This window comes from Chelonus insularis, unplaced genomic scaffold, assembly GCF_013357705.1.
Source record: "Chelonus insularis isolate UGA/USDA-ARS -01 unplaced genomic scaffold, ASM1335770v1 contig_88_pilon, whole genome shotgun sequence".
Classification (NCBI taxonomy): Eukaryota; Metazoa; Arthropoda; class Insecta; order Hymenoptera; family Braconidae; genus Chelonus; species Chelonus insularis.
The window spans coordinates 3,793,199-3,818,724 of record NW_023276776.1 but is presented as its reverse complement, the minus strand read 5'-3'; the positions used below and the strand labels follow the sequence as shown (position 1 = coordinate 3,818,724).

Here is a 25,526-nt window from a genome sequence, read left to right as displayed (position 1 = left end):
TAACTGATGAATTCTTCAACCCTTTAAAAACAAATATCAGCTATTAATGAGTTCAAGGGTTCTTGTAATTTTTTTACTGAAGCTCAAATTTATCTAATAAATTTCGAAGGTTTCAGATTATATTGTTGCAGAAAACTTAATCTCATTAGCAACATTTGTAAACGTAAAAAATCTTCAGATAATTTTAATACGCCAGAAAAAAAAATGAATACAAATACAATAAGTAATTGAATACAGTAAGAACAAAAATAAATTTTTTTTGTGCCTTCAAAGCAACCTATTTAATTACAAGGCCAACTCAAAGACATTGAAGTTTATTTAGTTGCAAAAAAAGAATGGCAAAAAGATCGATCTCGATTTAACTATTCATGCGGCCCAAATCTAGTATCTCCCAACGTGCAAACTAAATGCCGGAATAGATGGTCTTGGATCTCGGCCGAAGAACTACACGATCAACTTATGTACTCTCTGCGCGCGATCGTGAACAACATGTTGCAAGGATTACCACATCAACGCGCCTAAGAAAACTGTAACGATCATTCTCGTCTTAAGAAAGTTGGCTCTCGATTGACTTAGACCTGCTGCATGCTTCTCGTTTCGATCGAACTACCTATCATCGTCACGGACTTTGCGAAACAAATCGGTTCAGGCCTATCATCATGACCATCTTAATTTTTCTATTTTTACATTTTTTATTGCACGTCATCTTTTTGCAACATCACTATCTTCTCTATAGAAAAAAGAAACAAGCTAATGTCTAGTCGAATCTATCAATGTCTTAAACGAGAAAAAAAAACATTGTAAAAATAAATAAATGTACTGAAAATTTAAATGTAAATTTTAATAAGTAGGTTGTCAAACGATAAAAGAATCGATCGAATAAATTCACACGTAATGAGTCTCTATGGCGAATACTAAACTGTTTTATAGGAATTTTTCTTTGATGGTATTTTCATTTTCTTAGAAGTTCTCTTGTCGGCTTCTTTCGATCCGGCACAGTACTGCGAGAACGTCGACAATCTCGTTATCGATTGACTTACCTACTCGGATCGAAGACTCGAAGTCCTCAGGCCTGACCTACATTTGATTCGCGACTTGTGCCGACTGTTGTCTGTTTACATCGTGAGCTATGTAACATGTACACTAAATAAAATTTATTCAACGCCTTTATTAAAAAAGTATCTATACATACATTCAATAATATCTAAACATAAAAAACAAAATATTCGTCTAAATAAAGCCGAAATATTGGCATGCCAAATTCATCTTCAGAAACTACTTTAATCCATCGAAGAATTTTTTTCAAAATTATTTTAATTTTTATTTCAAATATCTATCTTTCAACTATGATTATTTATTTATTTTCTCAGATGAGAATTGGAAATATAAACTTTCATTACAACAACAATAATTAGTGACTATAATAAAGCCTTGAAAAGTATTCAAGAATGTTGATTGCATTTCATCATAAAATATATTAAATTATCCTTAATAGAATATTTTCGTTGAGTAAAATTTTTAACGGAATTCCCACACGTTAATTAAATATTCAAATGACAGTAGACGTTGAGAAATTGAATGATATATCGAATCTATTCCAGTAGATCCAATGTCAAACCACCGGTTTCCACGATTTTAAGATAAGTTCGATTTTCCATTGGCTTGATTGCACGCGACGTAACGTTGCAGTCTTATAGTTAAACCGCTGCTGTACAATTATTTATTTGTGGTGGTATTTATAGAGTATTACGCGGCGCGCAGGTTGGCAACCTCGTGTTGCGCGCCGGTTATGCAACAAATGCGAAGGAACAACTCTCAGTGGGGCGAAAACACGAGGAGTATCAAGAATGAGACGATGAGAGTAAGAAAAAGAGAGAGAGAGGAGTTCTACGATCTCTACAAGGACGTGGTAACCGAATAGAATGGAATTAAGTGTGACAGTATGATGGAATAAAAGTAAGTCATTCGTCAAGCATCTGATGAATGAAAATAAAATAATAAATCAATACATATTTGATACAGTTATGATATCTTTTTAATTGATGTCAATTTTATTTTTCTCAATTTCATTTCTTCAATGAAACTTTTCCTCGTTTGAAAAATATAATTTATTAATTCATTCACTCAATGAATGAGTTCCAAGTCAACTGATTATAACGACATACTGAAAGTATGATTCAATAATTACATCATTACCAAGCCGAAAAAAAAACGTCAGACCTAGGATGTCTGTAACCACTGGACGTAAGCTCATAACAATCTCGCGGTTAGAATGACACATACCCGATGGGTGATGCAGTTTCCTACACTTGATAGATTTCTTCTTTATCTCTTTCTCTTTTATCACCGTTATTATTTTTTAATTATCTGTCTGGTGTAATGTATCAACATGGATTATCAGTAATTATCAAGATGTTCATTCAATTCCTAAGGATAAAAATAAGTACAAAGCTTCTATTAATAAATATCGATTGTAAATTGAAAGAAAAAATATGACAACAATTGTAAAGCTTATCTAAACGACTTATAAACAATTATGTAAACATTAATGACAATAAAAAATTTATTTTAGAGTTGTTGGAAAATAATTTTATTAATAAAAAAAACTTTTAATTAAAGAGGAAAAGTTATTTAATTTTTTTATTACCAGTGAATAATGAGTTTTGATTGCTTTTTAATCAAAATAATTAAAAACAAAAAAACTCATAATATTGTACAACTTATTGAAAGTAATTATTCCCTGAAAAATGTTAATAAAAATATTTTTTATCAATTCAAAAAAAATTATTTTAATTATAAGTAATTAATAGGTACATAATTTTAATAGAGATGTGTAACAAAAATTTGAAAATGCGCGTTGAAACATTCGGAAAGAGCCGTGGTGTGTCGGTTATTTCCGACGAGTATCACTTGACACTTAAGAGGGGAGTGTTGTCCGTTGGGAGAGAGTGGAAATGGCAGCGGCGAAAGGGTGCGGAAGCGGGGGGAGGGTGAGGCGAGGCACTCGGCCATCATCGGCGGTGGAGCACAGTTCAGTGACCCGCCACAGTGTCGGCGGTATGGTGGGGGTTCCTGACATATTGTGAGATGCCAGGCTTGCTTTGGCGATCCCCAAAAACACCTCTCTTCTCGTTGGTTCATCGTCAAAGCTCGAAAAATTTTTCATGCGCCCGTACATCGTCGTCGTCGTCGTCGTTGTGGTGCTGGAGGACGTGTGTGTTAGAGGTGGTATCGACATCATCAGTGCGAGGTGTGACAAACCGATTGACATTAAAAAACGAATGATAATTCTTTGGGTGTACAACCCGGAAATCGCGTCGCGACGACGTCGTCCGTTGATCGACGATTACGGGATTCGGAATAAATTATGAAATAATTATGTTGAATAGACTTGAAAAGAAAAACATTCGAAATAATAATAATTGATGAAAGAAAACAGGAGGAAGAGAAACATAAGAGATTACAAATTATTTCCCTAATTTGTGCTTTAAAATTCAATCACTACACTTTTTTATAATTAATTTTTATTATTATCATTGTTGATTGATATTATAATTACTATTATTAGGATTGTTAATATAACTCATTGTTATCTCTTCTTCGTTTTCACTTCCTCTTGTTCTTTTCGATTTCGGTACAAGTGTGCTGGCAAGCTGACTTCTCTGTCTTCGGATTGTTTTTTTTTTTGTTTCTCAATTACATACTTTAGATTTGTGAACTATAAGAATGTATTGTGTGATTTCTTTGGACACTTAGTGGCTAATATTCTCCTAGTACTGTGTCCTCGTATAAAACAAAATGAAATAAAAGAAGGGAGGGTATAAGTTGTATGTGTATGCGTTTGTGTATATGTGTGTATGTAGGGGAAGAGGAGAGTAGGAAAGAAGGATACAGGAAGAGATGTCGTGTGTCCATGTGTATATTCATGATCGACCAAAGTATATATATGTATACATAAATACGTGATAGAGTGTATAAGCGTGCGGGAGTTTGAAAGTGCCGATTCCAAACTCTCTTAGCAAGTTCATGGATTTTTTGACAACTTTGAATACTCGTTAATTCCTATTAATTTTCGTCATAAAGAGTTTTAATACAGTGTGGTGTTAATAAATTCATTCAACTGATGTTGTTATTATTAAACAGTATGAAAGAAAAAAATGTTAAAAACAGCACGAGTTCATTAACTTCTTGATAATCAAGTTCAAAAAGTGACGAGTAAACATGTGGAATGTCGACAGAACAATAAGAAATGAACACGTGAACATATTTACAACGCGTTAATTTAACTATTATCGTAAAGTTAAAAAAGATCTTACGTTAAGTTAAATAAAGTAAAAAGGAATCATTGTGTATTCAATTAGTAATGAAGAATACATTTTTTCTGCCATTACATTTCTTTTTTATGATGATAGACATAGTTTGAGTGATGGAAAAAAAAAGTTTGATATCTACATACATACATATGTTGATTGTGAAGTGTGAGAAGAATTTTTAAAATAAAAATGATGAAATTTTCTATTTAGGACAAATTTAATGTAAAATCATTGTGGGTAAAATAATCAAAATAGTCCTCGATAAAAAATAAATCAGCCTCATTGAAGTACTTGAAAGATAAATTAGATAAAGTGAATTTTAGTCGAAAAGAATTTTGTTTAAAAAACACATCATTTTTTCTCATCTGAAGATTGACTTCAAGAGCTTACTGATATATAGATTGATACAGTTTGATTGTTAATGGATAAATAATGTTGATTATCAAGATTAAATATTTCGATAATTAATGAATAAATAAGGCTGATTATAAAACGATAATCATTAAAATAAAAATCAACGTAATTTTGGAAGAAAATGGTATCTGCAGTTGCAGGCATCGTAATATGATATAAGATAACGCGAGAAGATGCTTATATGTTGAGTGACTGTACTTTGGGTTCATCGTTCTCAGTTATGTAATGTTTGACTATGTGGTGCAAGCGCCTCGACGCTACTAAGAGCGGCGCTGTCCAAATGACCGGCAAAAAAAGATATCAAAGTAAATTGCATTGTCTTAAATCACCTGATAATTAAAATCATTCCCAATCACCCTAATTCCAATTAATATTTTTAAAAAATTTTACTCTTGACAAATTACAAAAAAACAAACAACTATTTTTTATTCAAAACAATTTAATGTAAATAAAAGTTTGTTTCTATTAAGAAATATACCGCTGGAAAAAAAAACATAAAATACGAACTTTAATACTTGAGATTATTTCTCAAAGTTAAATTTACGTGTGAAGTAAAAAATAAATAGTAGTTGCATGGAAGTAAGAAAGAATCGTGCGCGAATGCAACGACATCGTGATAAAGCACAGTGTAAATGGAGGGAAATTTATCGGTGTTTGAAACGTCGACCTGGGGCGCCGACAGCACGAGTCCTCAGCCTCCAGAGGCGAGAACACGATCGCCGATTCAAACGAGTGGATCTTCAAGTAACGACGTGTTAGATGACCGTAGAGTCCAAGCAAATTCTATTCGAGGTAGACTTTATTATCGACAATTCACTCTTTACTTGAGATATGCCGTAAAGAAAAAATATCTTTTAGTTTAATATAATTATTTTAAAAATGAGTACCATAAACATGTCATTTATTTAAATAATTGCCAACAATAAATTCGCACGACTTTGCACTCACGCAAGTACATAAGTATGTAAATGTGTAAGTTACGACGTAAAAATGGTTGCGTAATCGATAGTCACTTGATGTATTATCGTATCAGTTCTTCACATGAACGCACTTCATCTGATGTCATTGATAAAGCCGTTTGAATATGTATTCCAAGCAGAAACGATAAAGAATATAATGAGTAATACATTTTTTATTTAATCCAGAAAATTTTATGCTTATGTAGAAAAATAAGTGAATAAAATTTCTTGAATTATTAGATTATATGATTATGAAAGAGTCTAAGATAAATATAAATAATTAATATTTTTTTTATTTATTACTCATTTAAAACTGATTTTAATATTTATTTTTTTCTTGAATTATTACAGCCCAGATAGAAATAATCCCCTGCAAGGTTTGCGGAGACAAAAGCAGTGGCGTTCACTATGGTGTAATCACATGCGAGGGTTGCAAAGGCTTTTTCAGAAGATCTCAATCATCAGTTGTCAACTATCAGTGTCCAAGAAATAAAAATTGTGTGGTAGATCGCGTTAATCGAAATCGGTGTCAATATTGCCGGCTTCAAAAGTGCCTACGGCTTGGGATGTCCAGAGATGGTAAGTAATGATAATTTAATTTATATCGTTAATGTTAAAATTCTAATTCTCTCACGACATTAATAAAAATCGAAACTCCTCCTTCTTAACAGAAAAATAATCCTTCGCGATCTTAAAATTAAACTAAGGCCCATCTTCTCCTAGTGTTTTTCTATTGTCTAATATTTTTCCAACTTTTCCAAGACCTAAAAATACTTTGAAAAAATACTCTTCTCTTCGAATAAGTCTCGATACTAGAATGTTACTACGTAGAAAAATTTCTAAGTTTAAACATTATTAGGACACCAAATACAAAAGAATGTTTAAAGAAACTTGACAAAGATTATTACAAAAATATGAAGTTGAGAGAGAGAGAAAGTAAGAGTGTTTAAAGTAGTTTAAACTTTACATTATAAAACCAATTGTTGACTAAGACTGATGCTGAAGACATATACAATACGTGCGTTTGCTATACGCGTTTGTTGCCGGGGTGTACGACCCCTTATCAACCATTTCTTCGTCTCGCCCCCTGTAAAACACAAGCTAACTTATCGTAACTAGTATGTACGACAATATATTCTCGCAGCTTCATGTACAAACACTACTGTAAATACAATAACACAAGCGTGAGTGAAGAATAAACTGAGGCAATAGAGATGGAGAAAATGCAATCAATATTTTTTTAACATAGTACGTATGTGAAATAAAATTACGTCAATCATCACTTAATTTTTATCAGATTTAATTATAAATAGAGACTTGGGTGTACCACTTCCTGCTCTCCAACCACGAAACGCTGGCAGAATTTTTGACAAAGAAGTTGAAGAAAACCGATAATTCTTAAAATTCAAATATTTTTGTGGTATTTTTTTTCACATCAACATTTTATCATGTTCTAAAATTTTTCAAAAAAATCTTTTTGTTTCTTTTCCTCATACTTGTATAGTCACGCCTTTTTCCTGACTTAATTCAACAGCCGTCACGCGATGTAACGGTAAAAATTCGGGAGACACTATGTAGTGTCCAAAAGAATATGTATAACGGTGAATGCTACATGGGAAAAGAAAGGAAAAAATAACGGTTCAATCGAATAAAAATTTATGTATGAGGATAAATAAAGAAAGTAATGTATAGGAAAAAGATAAAAATGGTGAAAAAAAAAGAGGAAGGAAGAAAAGAAATCAATGACTCGGTGAATAATTGTGGCCACACGAAACGATGACAACACGCATTGTCTTCAGACACAGAAAACGCACGTGTCACAGTCATTAAATGTACCCGCGAGGAAAGGTGAAACGTTGACATTTGTACGTTCAAGAGAAACAATAGAGACACTCTGACTGTTTGCTCTCTTCTCATAGCTATGATCGTAGTTTGTGCCAAGCATATAGTTATAAATGGCAGTTCAATAGAAACTGAGAGATGAACAGAAATGCCCTAGATCTGTCTTGTCGAGAAATCTATCATAAAAATTGTCTTCAATGTTATTTAAGAATTGATGGATAAATATTTCACGTCAAAATTGTCATAAAATGAACAATAAATGAACATTTAAAACTTCTTTTACTTGAGCAATAGACTATTTTATACAGTCAAGTCTTAATAACAAAGTTGGTATGGGATTCTAAATTGGGAGAATGACTATTTTATAAAAAATACCATTATCATTGCCGAAGACGGCTGAATGTTCCCCTCTTCAACCATTTTACTGAAGACCATATTAATAAAAAGACTCTACTCCCGTAGCTAACAATAAAATGTCTATTTATATTTAATATAAAATCAAAAATTTATTGCTGTTTAAAAAAAATCCCATAATTTAAATCTTCTCAATAAAAAATAAAATTTCAATTCATCAATTGTAACTTGTTTTACATAAGAAAAATATGTGTTTTAGAATTATGGAATAATTTATTATATCAAAGCTAGATTTTCAGCGTGGATAATAGAGTTCGTTGTCCTCTTACAATAACTGTAGAATTATCTAAAGGCCCTTAAAAAATTGTTAGAATCTAACGGTGTGTCATTCCTCTTCATCCGTAACCAAAAAATTTTCATTGAGCTGTAGTGTTTTCGGGGAAACTGCTTTGTCAATAGTGCTGCTACGTAGGGGCGTGTTTTCCATGACCATCATACCTTTGTCTCTCTCTCTCACGAATTTAGATAGTCAGTTCAACTCTGATCTTAGTAGTATCTATATCAGTTATAGCACTAATCGTGTGTCTAAGTTACTCAGTAAAGTTCATTGACGAGGTAATCACTGCAATAACTATTTAAAAATAAAACAGATGTCTTCAAGCACTTATGGAGACACTGAACTTTTGGTAACGTTTCATTGAAGCATTGCCACCTATTGGAAAATTTGTAAAACTTTAAATAAATAATTCACCACGTTATTTATTGACAATTTCTCCAGTCTCTTTTATATTCATTAGTGCAATTAGTTGAGCAGTATTTTTTTTGGTAGATTAGGAAGATGGAAACCAAAAATAATACTGAAATAATTCGTGAAAAAATTTGTGCAAATGATTCAAGTGTAGAGGTGCAAGTTTCTCTAATAGCATTGCTATGTATTCTTTTTATCCTTCATCTGATTTTTATTGGTAATATTCATATTTGTTTCCTAAATACTAGTATAATTAGAAACGTAATTATTATTAATAATAATTTTATGTATTGAATGTGAAAATATAGAAAAGTTCGAACATTGCACATTCAAAATATTTACCAATAAAAAATTTAGATATAATTTATGTAATTAATATAAATATAATAAAAATTTAAAAGGATTCTGAATGAAATTATTCATGGATTGTTTGTATGAAGAAAATGAATCTTTGTCCCATAAATCCAACATAATGTAAAACTGAATGAAAGTTTTATACACTAATTTGAACAATACTCCAACCTGAAGCTGCAGCCTAGTAAAAATCGATACTCTAGTAGTTCCTTTGTGTACACAATTCCAAAATCGGCGTGAAAATTTGAAAAAAGAAATCCTATTCTTTGTTGGCCCTTTAAACTCAGTGTAATATTATTCTATAACACGAACCCGAACTAAATGTGTATTGAATCTGTTTAGTAGTAAGAAAAAAAGTCATTGACATTCGAAAATATCAAGAGATAAGTTTTATCGATTAATATTCCCACTACGATCATTAACATTCCCTAAAGGAAGCTTTTGACGTGTGTATAATTAGTCTCCAGAGGGGAATATCAAACTCTGAAGTAGTGTTGTAATGATTACAAGTTTCAGATTCCCTCGAAACATTAAAATAATAAATTAAATTTACATACATAAATTAAAACAATCAAACAGTCATAAATATATTCGCATCAATTTCAATAATGCACCAAAGATACTCGGGTGCGACAAAGAAAAACTGATAATTGAAATGACTATGGCTTGGAAAAACGTATTTTCATGACTTTATAAATAAACATGGACGACATGAGTATCGATAAAGGGACTGGAACCTAAATATAGTTGAAGAAAATGCATCTCGAGGCCGTGTGTTCTTCCTGATGGTTTCTCTCTCCTTGTATGTTTATGTCTCTCCTTTTCTCCGCGGTCGATCACCCCTCGTTCCTATATACCATTCTCTCACTTTTCTCATTTCCCCATCGCTTATATTCTTCTTTGTCACGCTTATTTTATCTCTCCCACTATCCCATTCCCAATCCTCAATGTCTCACACCCCTCAAACTTACGTTTAGACTGCGTTACAGCTGGCCTGACGTCATATCGATGTTGTGCTCGTCTTTCATTTCTCTCTCATTCTCACTCCCTAACACACTCACATTTTAGTCACGCACACACTCTTTTATAGCAGAATAAATATACTCACATAAGTCTTTCTTCTGTAGGGGCTGACTATAGCGGTTCCTGCGCTAACCCATGACGTATGTCTCTCCCTCATTATGACGTCAGCCGTTGAACCACGTTGCTTCCGCGTTCCCTCAACACGCACGCGTACTGAACTTCTTCCCCTCTTTAGGCAATTGCTGTAAAGAAACTGCTATTAAAAATACTGAGCTTGCAACAATGATTTTTTTTCCGATTTATTTTTTATTTCTCACCATTTGTTCTTTATTTTGAAAGAAAATAAGAAAAAATTTTGTCACTAGAATAACGGAAATAAAAATATTAGAAAAAAAAAGAATGTTTCATTGTTGAAATAGAAATTTCAAATAATTTCTTCTCTAATCAAAAAATTCTTTGAATAAAATATATATATGCGTTTTCGAAATATTTATCATAAAAATACAAGACAATACAAGTATGCTTCTTTTCCAAAGAGAATTAATTTATTATTTTATAAACCAAAGTATGATTTTATATATTAAATCGTTGATTTTATAAAGAAATAATCGGAATAGATATTTTAAAATAATATAAATTTAAATATTTCATTGAATTATTTTAACGTAATTTAGAAAGCTCAAATGATTTATTTTGCTCCAATTTTCATAAACTATATTGATAAAATTTGATTAAGATTTTATTTGAGATTAATTGATATCGACTCCAAAAAAACAATTAAGTGATTTAGCACTATGCTATTTTTAATTAATTTTTTGTCCTATGAGTAAAAAAATTACTTAAATACTATTACAGCTACATTAAATTATAAATAATCATACTCTATTATTGATTAATTATTTCTGCCTAATGATAATTAATAAATGTGTTATAATAATATTCAAGTTGATGAAAGTAAATTAAAAGGGTTGACAGCAGACAAATTATTGTAAATGTGCCATTAAATGAACAATAAAGATAAATAAAATAATAATAGAAAGTTAATCATGATTGCGTAATTGACAGATGAAGGGTTATTGCGTATATATAGTGTTCAAAGATACTTGAAACACACTAGGGAGTCTTTTTTTACCCCCGTAGCTGTAAGTGGTACTTTAGACTCAATGACAGTAGGTGTGGGAGAGAACGCGAAACGTATAAGAGCTCTTAGTAAGAGAATTAAATTCAAGCTAGAGATAAGGATCCTAAAAATATCAATTAATCGAAAAATATATACAGAACAATAAATGATACTTAAGAAGATTCGCAAAGAGTTAAATATAATTGATCATAAAGATTAAAAAAATTTCATAAAATTATCCATAAATACAAGATTCGAACAATCAAACGAATAACAATTTAAACTCCATTTTGTTTAGGTTGTTTCATTACGTCATTGATTTTTCTACTAAGCTTACCCCAGGGCGTAGTAGCTTTGTAATGATGTCTCATACTACTAAATTGTGCTTTATTTCAGACGTTTTGTTTCCAATAACAATCGATCTGTGTCTGATTTCTCCGCTTTATATAATTTTTTTATTCTTTGTTTTATGATGAGAAACATTTTCGCCATCATTACTGTTTGTCTTTCTTTTTTTTAAATATAAAATATTTTCTAAAATGATTTTTTTTAAAAATGAACATAATATAAAATTAATAACAAAACAAAAAAAAAAAACAAAACAGAACGAGAGCTAAACATGAAGCTTTCCCTATATTTTCTTCCTAAGATTCCAAGTCTCAAATATTCTTTACTCTCAATCAAACTAGTACTCCTTTGTTATGACTAATTGCACTTTATTTTCTCAGGTATAATACCCCGCTTTATTATCCTACCATTGGTCTAACTATAAAATCAATAAAATAAAAAAAGTACTGATCTTTAAAATAATTTATTCCACGTTTTCAAGATCTTCCATTACTTTGAAGCGTCTTCACAATTAAATTGACTTACTAATCGAGTTAATTTTTTTCACGACCATACTTAGAGACATCTAAGACTGATTAAATCAATTTATTTATGAATAATATTTAATTTTTAAAAATTTTCATATCAAACTAATTGAATATTTTTTTTTTCAGCCGTTAAATTTGGGCGTATGTCAAAAAAACAAAGGGAAAAAGTTGAGGACGAAGTGCGATTCCACAGGGCGCAAATGAGAGCAGCTTCTGAAACAGCACCAGATAGCAGTGTTTTTGAACATCAAACCCCGAGCAGCTCGGATCAACATCACTCCTATAACGGCGGGTCAGTATTTTTTAAGTTTACTGAATATACTTTTGTTTCACTTTCAGTTAAATCAACATTCAGAAAAGAAAGTTTTAAAAACTATTTTAAACATTTTTCTAAAATATCTGCTTCAATTTAATAGAAATGAAAATTAAGTATCAAGATGATGCTTCAAAGAAGAATAAGTCAAGGTTCATATCTTATTTTAACTTTACCTAATCAAATAATAACTTGAACAATGTAAGATCAATTTTTAAAACTAAAATAGAATGGATGAATGAAATGAATATTAAGAGAATAATTTCCAAATTTAATTTAAAAAGATAGACTATCTCAACTATATTTCTGTCAGTTATTTGTATAAAAAAATTTTTCTATCAATCACATTGACTTATTTAACTTTTTTGCATCAATACAGATACTCTAAATCTTCCTGAACATAAATCACTTTACTAAATTCAAGTCAAAGGCAAAAATACAGCCGAAGTCGTCGGCTTTAGAAGATAAACAATAAAAATGATCTGATCTACGATGTATTAGAGGCGTAACGGCTATTCCTATCCCGTCACACCCTCGCCAATCCTTTGTGCAGTGAAAGAATGACATCATAACATCAGTGTTTCTCATTGGACGATTTATCTTAATCATTTTAACCTCGCAATCAAGCTTATTCTCATAATATTTTAGTTGAATTTTTAAAGCTCACTCTTTTTCATCAATTAATAAATACCTTAGTACCTCAATATTTTACCATTCACCTATCATCGCTATTCAGCTTCTTATAATATATAACAAGTCACCTTATCGACAGTTTCATCAGAGGACTCGAAACCAAGAGATGCCTCTCATATAGGACAAATTTCATAATTTCAACAATACGATAAACCAAGATAAGCCTACTTAAGGTTCTATTTAGATAATAAACATGAACAAATGCACGATTCTTTTTAATTTGTACGGCTTTTTTCTGCCAAACGATTCTTTAGCTACACGTATGGTGGCAGTGAATACGCATCTCCAGGCCCAGGGACAGGAGGCTCCGGATACTATAATCATCAAGCAATCACTAACTACGAACTGAGTGCAGATTACGTCGATAGTACGACTGCCTACGATCCAAGACCAACCCAAAATCAAGTGGACCCAGTTGCTCCAGACACTCCTTCTGTTACGGCCGGTGCAGTTATGGCTAACGTCGTCACTACAGGTAAGATACTTTTTTTTCAACTAAAACGCAAAGTAACGGTTGATAAATAACTTTTTGGATCAAAAAAGTACCTTGATCTGAAGATATTTATGTTAGTATTAATTTAAAAAAAAAAAAAGTAAAATGTTTATGAAATATTTTATTTGTAAAAAGTATTTATCGATCATGTTACTTTAAAAGATATGTTAACTTCAACATGAGTTGTTTCCAAGCTCAATACTTTTCCGTAGACTATACAATGTCAATAATATTTTGACTAAATTTAGAATATTTTACAAAGAAAGAGAACTAAAATACAAGAAAGGAAACAAAGCTAGATTTCATAATCATTTGCATACATTAAAATGAATGAATTTGTTTGAAATGATAATGAAAGTGTATTTCATTGGGTCATAATAACAATCGCAATTCATCTAATAACTCAAAATAAATCTCTTGGTTTTTTGTCTCGCATTGATGATGAGGATCAAATGACTTATTGATTATCTCCATTGGCCGAAATTAGGAAAATCCTTATCCGCTTCAACGACCGGAAGTGGAACAGGTGGAAGTAGTGGAGGAGGAAGCACTGGTAGCGGCGGTGGTGGTGGAGGTGGTGGCGGTGGTAATAGTAGTAGCAATAACGGTACTGGGAGTAGCAGTGGAAATGGGGGTAGTGGTTCCGGAAATGGTGGTTCTTTAAGTGGTGGGGGAATAGTTGCTGTTAAACAAGAAACGACGATTGAACTCGCTAACCTTGGTCATGGTTCTTACACGATGGTGGACTCGACAACATTTCTTAACAATCAACAACAAAGAGTCAACAATCCACCCGAAGATGATGAAGCTCATAATCTGCCCAGTATGTCCCATGCAAGATGTGAGGCTATGTTTTGTGTCTTTCTATAAAATCTATATCCCCTCTCTGCACGTGCATGTTTTATTCCATGTCATTTCAAAAGTATTGACATCTATGTTTGCTTCGAATTTTATGATCTCCATTTCCACTTTTTTTTTTTATTTAATAAATGTCTTTCTCCTCCCCTAATTATTATTACCGTTATTTTTGTGGATACTTTATTGCTGAATTTTCTGCCAGCTGCTGTTCTTCATTATTTTTCCAGCCAATTCATTAAAAAACATTTTTTTACAAAACTTGTATGCATGATATATATCATTTATTTGCGATTAAATTGATGCACGTTTGAGGCAAATTATTTTTGAACTCTAAAAAACATTTTCTTCTGATATGTTCGTCAAATTTTATTGGTTAAATAAATGTGTATAGATGTTGATAAACAGCTAGAGCAAATAATAATTTGGAACTTTATTTTTATTCATCTTTTTCGTTCATTCATTCGTGAACCGATTTCTTGATATTTTATTTTATATTTTTTTTAAAAATCAAATATTTTTTAAATAAACTCATATTTTTTTATTCTGCAGATCCAGCACAAATCAGCGAGTTGCTGTCAAAAACGATAGCAGACGCGCATGCGAGAACGTGTCTACTTACGACAGAACAGATTCAAGAAGCGTTCCGCAAGCCTCATGATCTTAACAGGTTGATATATTACAAGAATATGGCACACGAGGAATTGTGGCTTGAATGTGCGCAAAAATTGACTACTGTTATTCAACAAATCATCGAATTTGCTAAAATGGTTCCGGGCTTTATGAAGTTTTCACAGGATGATCAAATTGTCCTCCTCAAAGCCGGTAAATAATTGTCTCAATTCAAATATTAATCGAAAATATCAAAAGAACTTTTTTATAATTAATCTAGAGGTGTTAATCATTCACTTGAATAAATGAATAACTAACTACATTCATAACTAATGAATTGATTAAAATCAAATATCAATGAATTTTTCAGGTTCTTTTGAATTAGCTGTGCTACGTATGAGCAGGTACCTAGATCTCCAACAAAACTGTGTCCTATACGGTGATACAATGCTGCCCCAGGATGCATTTTACACAACAGATACTGCAGAAATGAAGCTCATCTCGTGTGTTTTTGAGCTTGCGAGAAGCATAGCTGAGCTTAAACTCACAGAAACTGAACTTGCACTTTACAGTGCGACAATTCTCCTTAGTCCTGGTATGAATATTAATTATTAAATTTGCTTAATTAGCTAACACTCTACCTGTACCATCAAATCATAACTTTTCTATCCTAAAAGGGCCATCCTACAGTCGACAATAATTTATCCTATGTAGTTTTTATCATCTAGGGCTTTGACTAATTATATAATTAATTTCGAAATTACTATGTTAATTTATAGATCGACCAGGATTGAAAGGCCAGAATGAGATAACAAAACTCTCGCAAGCTGTCATCACAGCACTGAGGTCTGAGCTTGAACGAAATCATATATTGCCGATCAAAGGTGATGTGACGGTATGTGATGCAATGCTTGCTAAAATGACCCAGCTGAGAGAAATCTCACATCTACATATGGACGCCCTCGCCAAGTTCAAGCGGTCGCAGCCACATCTTGAATTTCCGGCCCTCCACAAAGAGCTATTCAGCGTCGATAGCTGAACAGCCGACGTGGAACAGGGCGACCCGACGCTAATAGACGACGTGCAACACGAGTGATATAGGGTCTTGCTCTGTCAAGGTAAAAAATTCACATAAAATACTTCCTTCTAATTTGTCTGAATTTCCTCTATTCCGACACTTAGTGGCTTTCTGTTACTTTCTTAGAAATAGAGTTGATTATTCATAACTTTTCCGAGAATTCGTGTAAATTTAAATTTGCATTTTTTAACTGATTAATTAACTAATGGTCTCTTTTGCGATTTTTGCTGAAAATTTGCTTTTAACTTTGAATTATTTATGGAAAATTATTCAAATCTTTTAGAAAATGATAAAAATAGTTAATGAACTATTCATTATATTAAATATTTTCCTATGAATTGAAAAAAAATTGATGAATAATATTTGAAATTTATGAGAAAATTCAAATTCTTCCTTTTTATTCCAACTAATTACCTTTTAAATAATAGTTATATATTTTTTAATAAAATGTTCAGAAAAAAATAAATTTTATTTTTCGTTTTTCAGATTATTTCCTTCGTATTGAACATATTGGGCCTTACGTAAACATAACATTGTTATATATGAAGTATACATAAAAACAACATAAAATATATAAATAAAATATAGAAGTATATATAAATAAAAAATATACATGTGTACGTACTGAAAAATGATGAATAATTGATGAGTACATATACATGTGTATATAAAATAGAGCTATTGGTTGTTATGGTACATACACAAAGTATATTATATTGACTAATAATGGTTGAATATTTTGTAAGGATGGTCCTGAGACAAGAATTCAAGAAAAATGTTCGTTTATGCGAATGGGAGCTCGATTGTTGGATATTTTACATTCTTTGATGGTGATAGACTAATTAAATAAATTAAATAAACTGAGTGCTCATAGACGATATAAAATAATCATTGTAGTGATGTCCTTGAAAAGGACTTATGTTGGTGCGAGGACGTTAAACGTAAAGCTTTTTTGTCTCGGGACTGTTCTAATGAATTAATTGACACGAGGACACGTAGTTAAATTTAACTGAGATGAATTTAACGGATTAACGTTTTGGTTAACGCACTTTATCGATGCGCTTCTTTAAATACGTAAATATTACTTCCCCTGTGCCCTCACACATTGTATAGAACAATTTTATCGTTATGTTTTCCCTATAAAAAATTATTATTACTATTAGCTATTATTATTATCATTATTATTACTACTACTACTATTATTATTATTATTATTACTATTATTATTGATAAAAAAATTACAAGAAAATTCTATAAATATAATTGTAAAATAAAATTTATATAAAATTTTATTAATTAGTTAACTTATTGTTTTGTTATGGTGAAGAAAACCGTGGCAGAAATAAAAAATATAATTGTATAAATTTCAAATTGGAGGAAAAAATTAATAAGTAATTTTGAATTGACTCATTTTATAAATGATATAAGAAAAAATCTTATAATAATTAATTGATAAGGTAAAGAAAATTTTTAAATAAAATGCAAATGCATAATAGTTGCAGGGCATTAAGACTGGAAGTAATATTTGCACGTTCGTACAAATATAAAAAATATTATTATTATTAATAATAATGATAATTAAATGATGTTTAAAATGTGGTGAAGGATAATAGAAAGATTATGTAGATAGTGATTTATGAAAGAAAACTGATGCAGTTAATGAATTTAATAAACAGATTAAATGAAATTAATTCGATTTGATTTAATTAAGTGTAACGAATTACATATGAGTTAAAACTTGAGCTGAAAGCCACGGTGCGCAAACTGATACGTTAATGGTTGATTATTAGAATGAAGACGTACTATTATTATATTGATGAATAAATAACAATGTTTAGGATTCATTTGATTCTAGAGAAAAAAAAACACTTGCTCCCACTTGCAGAAACACGAAACACTCGAATCTACGTAAGTGCCGTAAAAATGAATAATTAAATAATTAAGTAATAATAATAATATCAATAATGATGAAAATAATAATAGTAATAATTTATATTCATATTATGAGTAATAATTATTCTAAGTATAATTATAATAAAAATTAATAATGGTAATAAGTATATTATTAATAAGAACGATATTGATAAAAACAATTAATATTATAATTGAATACGAATTACGTAGAATGAAAAGAAATCTAACAAAACTTAGGTTACAAGTTACATACACCACAAAAATTTAGACATATACACACCTCACATGTTGCAACTAGAAGTTATTATCGCAATTTGGAGTTAAATTTTATAATAATATATAATAAACAAAAGTTGACGGATAATATAATAAAAGTTATTATATTCAAATGAAAACCTAGGGCGACGGTGGTCGTTCGCTGAGAGTCACGTGGGTCTTATTTTTATTTTTCTTTCTAGATTTAAATAATTTTTTTATTTTCTATTTATAATTTAATATTATATTATATAGAGCATGTTTAATATTTTTATAGCAATTTAATGTTTAACATTTTATATTTAATTTTTTTTAAAAAGACTATATGTTAAACGTGACCACCAAGACTTTCAGCAACGTTTTTTAACCTTTTCCCCTGTGTCCAATATCCGCATTTATACGTATGTCCAATGGAGAATCATTTATTTAATTATTTTTAATTAATTCATAAATCATTTTTTTTTTTGTTATTGTGTATACACACGTTAAGAAATTTTTCAGTATAAAGATTATCACCATTTCGGACCTTGTTCTCACTGAGAAAAAAATATTTTTTTGATTTATTATTTATTTTAATAAAATTGTGTTCTTTATGTTATGGATTATTCATGCGTTAGTAAGAAAAATAATTTCTATTTTAAAGAATGATACTATATGTTTTCACTAGATTAATCATTTTCAATTAACAATCAGTTTTAAACACTTTATTTTGTAAGGACTAATTAAACATTCGTGCGAAATATATATTATAAAAACGAAAATTATGATTTATTTATAATTTATATTTTTCAGTAAATAAGAATTGTTAAAAATTTTTCAAAATATATTTTATTAAATATTTAATTTATTGTGTATTAAAATTTCTTTTTTTTTTCTATTAAAGTGATTTTTTTTCTCAGTGTACTTCATAACAAGTATTTGCATGAAAATTTTTATTTTCAATTGATCTAATAAATATGTAATAAAAAGTTGTTATTTATCGTATGATCTATGTAACTCTATAGTTTACGAACACACATCGCCCTCGCAGGATTTTGCGTGCGCGCATCGAAGTTAATTTAGCTTTAAGATAATGATATTTATAATAAACAATAATACAATTACACCGTTAAGTCCCTCATCACACAAGTCTTCCGTGTGTTCGTGTTCAAATGGGGACAATGAAAACTTGACATGTCGAGTGTTCATGAAAGTAAAGAAAATAAAAAAATAAAAAATTGAAAAAAAAAACAATAATTATATGAACTTAAAAAAATAACACCAGCAATATGTGTTCTCTAATAGTACAGCTGTGATGTGGATAATATCGGTTGCTATTATTAATAAAATGAGGGAATAGACTAATTATGATGTGTACCTGTTGAGAAAACTCTAAATGGAAATGAAAGGAGAACCAGTGAATAAATATTGAAAATAAACAAATGAATTTAAATAAAAAAACATAATTTTCGCATTATAAATACAACACGGACGCACGGAGACAATCGTGAAAATTTGACTGGTGAAGAGGAAAAGTAATACCTTCGGGCTTAGAGTCTAAGACTTAGCCCTTAATTTTGCATTATAAACATATTTAAACCGAAATGAATAGATCTTCACAAGAGAGAGAGAGAGAGAAAAAAAAGTGAAAGATATAAGAACAGTGAAAAACAAATACAAACATGTAGAGTACTAATTTAATGAATTATTTTATCAATAATTAAGAAGATATTATTTAAATATATTACGTAAGTAGTTACATTTGTAGAGACTTACGAACATGTGTGATCAACGGGAATGAGTGCGATGAATTAGTGAGTGAATGAATTAAAAAAATAAAAACCAATAATAAAGAATGTAAAAATAAATTAAAGAATCATGTCTATGAAATGAAAAAATGATTTATAAATAAAAAAAAAAAATAGAAACTGTCTCCGTTGTTAAAATTTTCAATAGAATATTCGTTGCAAAAGTATATACCAATTTTTTTTAAATAACAAAAATGAGTAAAAAATTTCTAGATAAAAAAGTTTATTTGCATTAAATTCATTATAACAAAATATGTGAAAGGATGAAGAAAGACTAGTAACGGAAATAAGTATAAAAAATAATAATGATAATAATTATTATGTGAAAAATGAAATCACCGGAGACAGCATCTACAATAACAAAAATGTTGAAATATATGAATGATATAAAATGAAAGAGTGAGCAAGAGCGAGAGAGAGGCCTTTTATACTAAATTCTAAATTTCTATTGATATTTCTCGAATGACGTGTGACGAGACACCTAATTATTAAACAAGCGATTCAATGAGGAGCAAGATGACGGCGCATTCATTGGTTAATAAAGTTTTTTTTATTACGTAATTAATTAAAATAATGATTAATATTGAAGATAAAAAAACTCAAAATTATTTTAAAAAATGGACTTATCATTAAAATAATTAGGCTGATCGCCGATTATCTCGCTACTTAGTAAATCTTACAGTCTCTTTAAAAAATAAAATCCCTTTTAGACAATTTTCTTATTACTAACATAATAAATTAGAGTATGTGTTGATGAAATTTATAATGATACGTCTGGCTTTTATCGTAATTTTTTTTGTACAATTTGAAACAGTCGCTATTATGCTTCGTTCCAGTTAAATAATTAATTAAAGTGATTTTTTCAAAGGAAATTTTTTATCTAATAATTGATAGTATTAAAAATAGTTTTTAATATAAATTAAATGTTATATTAAGTGAACGAAGCGTCTTTGCGATCTAAAAATTTTTCACGGCCACTGTGGCCAACTCTCGGACTGATTACGTAAATTTTAGAAAAGAAAATTTTTTTTAATTTAATAAATAAATAAAAGTAACATTAATATTAGTTTGAGAACAGAAATATTAATTAAGATATTAATATGATTCGTTGCTACTCTTTTAGATGAGTCAAATTTACTGTACTCGCGTTTCAAGTAAGAATATTTTTACGTTGTTTGTTAAAATATACATATTATAAATATATTATAAATATACATAAAAAATATATATAATCGTCTGTCGCCTCGTTAAATGCTCTACTAATGGGAGCCTACAAATTTTTTCAGTGAAAAAAAAATCTTTTGTGCACGTGCGTTAGACCATTAGTGAATAAATAAATAAAATAAATGACAAATGAATATGATAAAAAGTGAATAATTTTAATAATAATAATGATAACGATGATGATGATAATATTAATAACAATAATAATGAAAGAAAAAAAATTACAAGATAAAGTAAACTCTGTCATTTCAAAAAATAACAAAAAAACAATTCATTCATTCGCTTCTACGAGCTTTCGGTTAGCATACTGACTTTCCTAACAGAAAAAAACTGATGCTAGCATAAATTATTACAAAAATATTTCATACTCTATGGACTCTTGTTCGATCTCGTATGACATCTCTTGTACACACATCATTTAATTATAGATTCGCGAAAAGTATAGTATTCACATCGTTTAAACGAAATAATCGATTTCTCATTTTAATTAAGAGCTTTAATACAATCATTTTGACTTCAAGGATAGAATTAAAATTAAACTAATAACAATTTAAATCTCATCTCATCAGTGTGTCCTTAAACATCGGCTTGTAAAATTATTTAATAGTCGCTTAGAATAATTGAACATGGTATCAAGCTTACAAAGCTTTGCAAGGAGTAAAAGTTTGTGTAAGATGACAACACGCTCACAGAAAAGTATAAGTTTGTTGCATGTTTCATGTAATGACATCTTACACTTACTTTGACATAGTTGAATTAGTTTAATATTAAATCTCAAGAGTGTTTTTATAATTTATTAACATAAGCTCTGCTTTGTAAACTTTTTACCATGTTCATTTCTTATTAATTGTTGATACAAGAACTGATGCTACTTCGTGAGACTGCCGTGGGAGCCTTATATTCAAAAAATTAAAAATCCAAAAAAAAAAAAAAGAAAAATGTAAAGAAATGATAAATAACAACAATTCATCACAATACAGTGAAGTGAAAAAAGAAATCATAGACCAGACAAGTGAACACGAGCATTACCATGACTTTGTGCAAATTTTTGAAAGTCATATTGATGCTTTGACTGCAGATATTTTGTCATAAATATGTGATAATATTAAAAAAATGAACGAAAGCTGATGTCAAAACGAACATAAAAAAATTGCGAATAAAAAATGCGAGAGAACGGAACATATATATATATATATATATATATATATATATATATAGAATATAGAGAAAAATGATGACGAGGGTGTAAACCAAAAACGTGAAAAAACTACAATGATATATGATGACATCTGTTGCGACTGGATGATCTATAAAAATTTACGAGCCTTGCTATGTATTAGTATACATTTCATACACACTACTATACCCCTTTCTCTCGCTATCGTACATTATCCAAACAGTATCATCAACTTATAGACCTATCGTACGTAATAAACAACGCAAAAAAGCCGTCAACGTTAGGTGAAAGCATGGCACGTTAATTTTTGTTATCGTAAAAATACACGAAATATTAAGAGCTTTTTTCATTAAAAAACAAATGTCATAATCTTATATACAGATTCTTATTTATTCTTAAAACATTTAGAGAGTAAAAAAACGTAAAAATTGTGTAATGTAAGTACGCGCATGCCCCCCGCGAGTATATAATATAAAACTTTATTATTTCAATAATTGACATGAACGATCATTGATATCTCGTTGAGAAAAGTTTTTATTATTCAATGTAAATATTAATAGGCCCAAGATACAGCTGATAATATGTAGAAATAATAAACACAACAGAAATAAAAAAATTTTAAACTGTAAGTACCTTAGAAAAAATTGATGATTTCAGTCATCGATTAAACGATTATTGATATCCATAAAAGAAATTTCGAAAAATGATTAAATAAATAAAACTTACTACTATTACAAGCTATGCTAATGATTTATTTAACTATTATTCATCAAAATTGATTTCTACGCAGCCTCAATCATTCCCGGCAGGACTCCGAATGCTCCGATCGGCTTGGCGTCGGTTACAAGTGCTGCTGCCGTGCGACGTGTTCTTTTTGTAAACTTCGTACTCTTTCTGCCAACATAGCAGAGTTATCAAAAAACAACAGTCGATAAAATAGCTGAAGTTCGTAGTTCATGGTAATCCTGTAGATGGCTAAATTAAAAAAATTTATTGGTTATCCAAAAATCATATGGTTTTCATTTTCCAAAACTTTTCCGTATAATTCTTATTAGTTTAATAGAATAAGTATTTTTTAAATTATAAGTCTAAGTAGTGACATCAAAAAACAACAAAATGCCTCCAAAAAAGGCACCAGCCCCAAGTAAGAAAACAGAGTTGAAGAAGAAAGAAAAAGTCATCGAGGTAATAGTGTTTTAGAAATATTTTGAAGCACATACATTGACCATGCTTTTATTTACCTTATTAAATCATCATCAGTATGCATATTAATTTTTCTTTTCTAGGATAAAACATTTGGATTGAAAAATAAAAAAGGTGCAAAGCAGCAGAAATTTATTCAGCAAGTTGAGAAACAAGTGAAGCCTGGAGTGAACCCAAGAAAAGGAGAAGATCCAAATGCAAAGAAACTTGAAAAAGAGAAAAAATTAAAAGAACAAAAAGAACTTGCGCTCTTATTTAAACCAGTACAAACTCAAAAAATTGATAAGGGTATGGGATAATAGAAGATTTATAAACTTTTTCTATCTGTGAGAATAAAGTTAATCAATGATCTATGTTCCAATTCATTGCAGGAACTGATCCTAAGTCAGTAGTTTGTGCTTTCTTTAAACAAGGCCAATGTGCAAAGGGAGAAAAATGTAAATTTTCTCATGATCTAAGTATTGAACGTAAAGCTGAAAAAAGGTCACTATATTGTGATATGCGAGATGATGACAAGGAAACAGATACAATGGATAAATGGGATGAAGATAAATTGAAAGAAGTCGTCGAAAAAAAACACGGAGGTGGTGGAAACAAACCAACAACAGATATTGTAAGAAAGATTATAAATTACCTTAAAAGAAAAGCATAGCAAACTTATCTTTATAATAGAATGACAAGTGAATTCTTTGTTATAGATTTGCAAACATTTCTTGGAAGCTGTGGAAAAGTCTAAATATGGATGGTTCTGGGAGTGTCCCTCTGGGCAAAAGTGTATTTATCGACATGCTTTACCGCCAGGATTTGTTCTCAAAAAAGACAAGAAGAAAGAAGATAAGAAGGACGAAATTTCGCTGGAAGATTTGATAGAAAAAGAACGTGCGAATTTAGGACCAAATCAAGTAATTATAATTTTCACTTGGTTAAATATTAATTCAGTTTTTATGCTAATTATAAAAATAATTAATCACAAATTAATTAAATTATAGACTAGAATAACATTAGAAACCTTTTTGGCATGGAAGAAACGTAAGATAAGAGAAAAGAAAGAGAAAGCTGAGAAAGATGAAGAGAAAAGACGAAACGACTTCAAAGCAGGTCGTCAAGTTGGAATTTCTGGGCGTGAGATGTTTTCATTTAATCCTGAGCTTGCTGCTGGAGACGGTAATCGTCTATTTTTTCTTGCTCCAATAACTATACTTTGGAGTATTTTCATATTGAAACAAGGTTGAAACTTTTCTTAATTAAAACAAACACTTGGTTTCACTGTAGGCATTGATGATGGTGACGAAGCCATTGATAGTTATGCTCTACATGAAGAGGATGGCGAAAATGTAGAGTATCGAGAGCTAGATATAGATAAATTGGGAATGGAAGCTCGAGAATTAGACACAACTGGTATAACAATTGCTCAAGCGGATAGATTGACGAGTGAAAAAGTTCCAGAAATTAATGGTGAACCTGGTAAAATAATCAGAATAATGAAATCAATACTTTACTATTTCAAATCAATCTGTAATTGTGATGATTTTATCCATTAATTTTTTTTAGAAGCTGTAACAGTAGTTGGAGAAGGGGCTACAGCATTAGCTATAAATGAAAACTTATTTACTGAAGATGACTTAGAAGGTTTAGAAGAAGAATTAGAGGAGCTGGACATGGAGGAGTGATCCAGACATCCAGACCCAGCCTCCTCCAAATTTTCAATCAATTTATATCACTTAATGTACAGTGTATGCTGCCTGATTACGCTTGAAGCCAATATATCATGTCTGATAACAATATTATGCATGTTTAATTAGAAAACTTTTAATTCATTTTCAAATCGTGAAATTAAAATAAATTTATTAAATGATATAAAACATAGTTTTATGTATTTACTAGAAAAAAATAATTCGTATAAATTCATAACTGCTATCA

The 25,526-nt window shown here is 30.0% G+C and overlaps 2 protein-coding genes across 10 annotated transcripts in view; both read left to right on the top strand.

The window, feature by feature from the left end:
• The window catches only part of Hr3 (Hormone receptor 3), a 76,479-nt gene extending 56,363 nt beyond the window's left edge, over positions 1-20,116 (top strand). For 5 of the 8 annotated variants that reach the window (XM_035091758.1, XM_035091752.1, XM_035091753.1 and 2 more), the window contains 8 exons: positions 6,038-6,265; positions 12,129-12,294; positions 13,263-13,483; positions 13,989-14,342; positions 14,909-15,181; positions 15,339-15,563; positions 15,748-16,086; positions 16,533-20,116. In XM_035091758.1, coding sequence (XP_034947649.1) covers positions 6,038-6,265; positions 12,129-12,294; positions 13,263-13,483; positions 13,989-14,342; positions 14,909-15,181; positions 15,339-15,563; positions 15,748-16,007 — 1,727 coding nt within the window. In that variant the 3' untranslated portion in view covers positions 16,008-16,086; positions 16,533-20,116. Of the gene's footprint in view, positions 1-5,688; positions 5,848-6,037; positions 6,266-12,128; positions 12,295-13,262; positions 13,484-13,988; positions 14,343-14,908; positions 15,182-15,338; positions 15,564-15,747; positions 16,087-16,532 lie in introns of those variants that run through there. The other 3 variants (XM_035091757.1, XM_035091754.1, XM_035091759.1) reach the window with 3 other exon arrangements.
• A 3,276-nt stretch (positions 20,117-23,392) lies between these two features.
• LOC118071708 (zinc finger CCCH domain-containing protein 15 homolog) lies at positions 23,393-25,388 on the top strand. 2 transcript variants are annotated; one of them, XM_035091041.1, is made up of 7 exons: positions 23,393-23,588; positions 23,690-23,894; positions 23,978-24,219; positions 24,305-24,508; positions 24,596-24,770; positions 24,879-25,070; positions 25,161-25,388. In XM_035091041.1, the coding sequence occupies exons 1-7, from the start codon at positions 23,520-23,522 to the stop codon at positions 25,274-25,276; spliced, it is 1,203 nt and encodes a 400-aa protein (XP_034946932.1). In that variant the 5' UTR covers positions 23,393-23,519; the 3' UTR covers positions 25,277-25,388. The 2 variants fall into 2 exon arrangements, with proteins under 2 accessions (XP_034946932.1, XP_034946931.1); XM_035091040.1 differs by having other exon boundaries at positions 25,158-25,388.
• The last annotated feature ends 138 nt before the right edge of the window (positions 25,389-25,526 follow it).

Excerpts from the sequence above, each read along its gene's own strand:
- LOC118071708 (XM_035091040.1), top strand. The coding sequence starts at position 23,520 with ATGCCTCCAAAAAAGGCACCAGCCCCAAGTAAGAAAACAGAGTTGAAG. Across the intron at positions 23,589-23,689 it reads AGAAAGAAAAAGTCATCGAG|GATAAAACATTTGGATTGAA; the intron begins GTAATAGTGTTT and ends TTTCTTTTCTAG. Across the intron at positions 24,220-24,304 it reads ACAAACCAACAACAGATATT|ATTTGCAAACATTTCTTGGA; the intron begins GTAAGAAAGATT and ends TCTTTGTTATAG.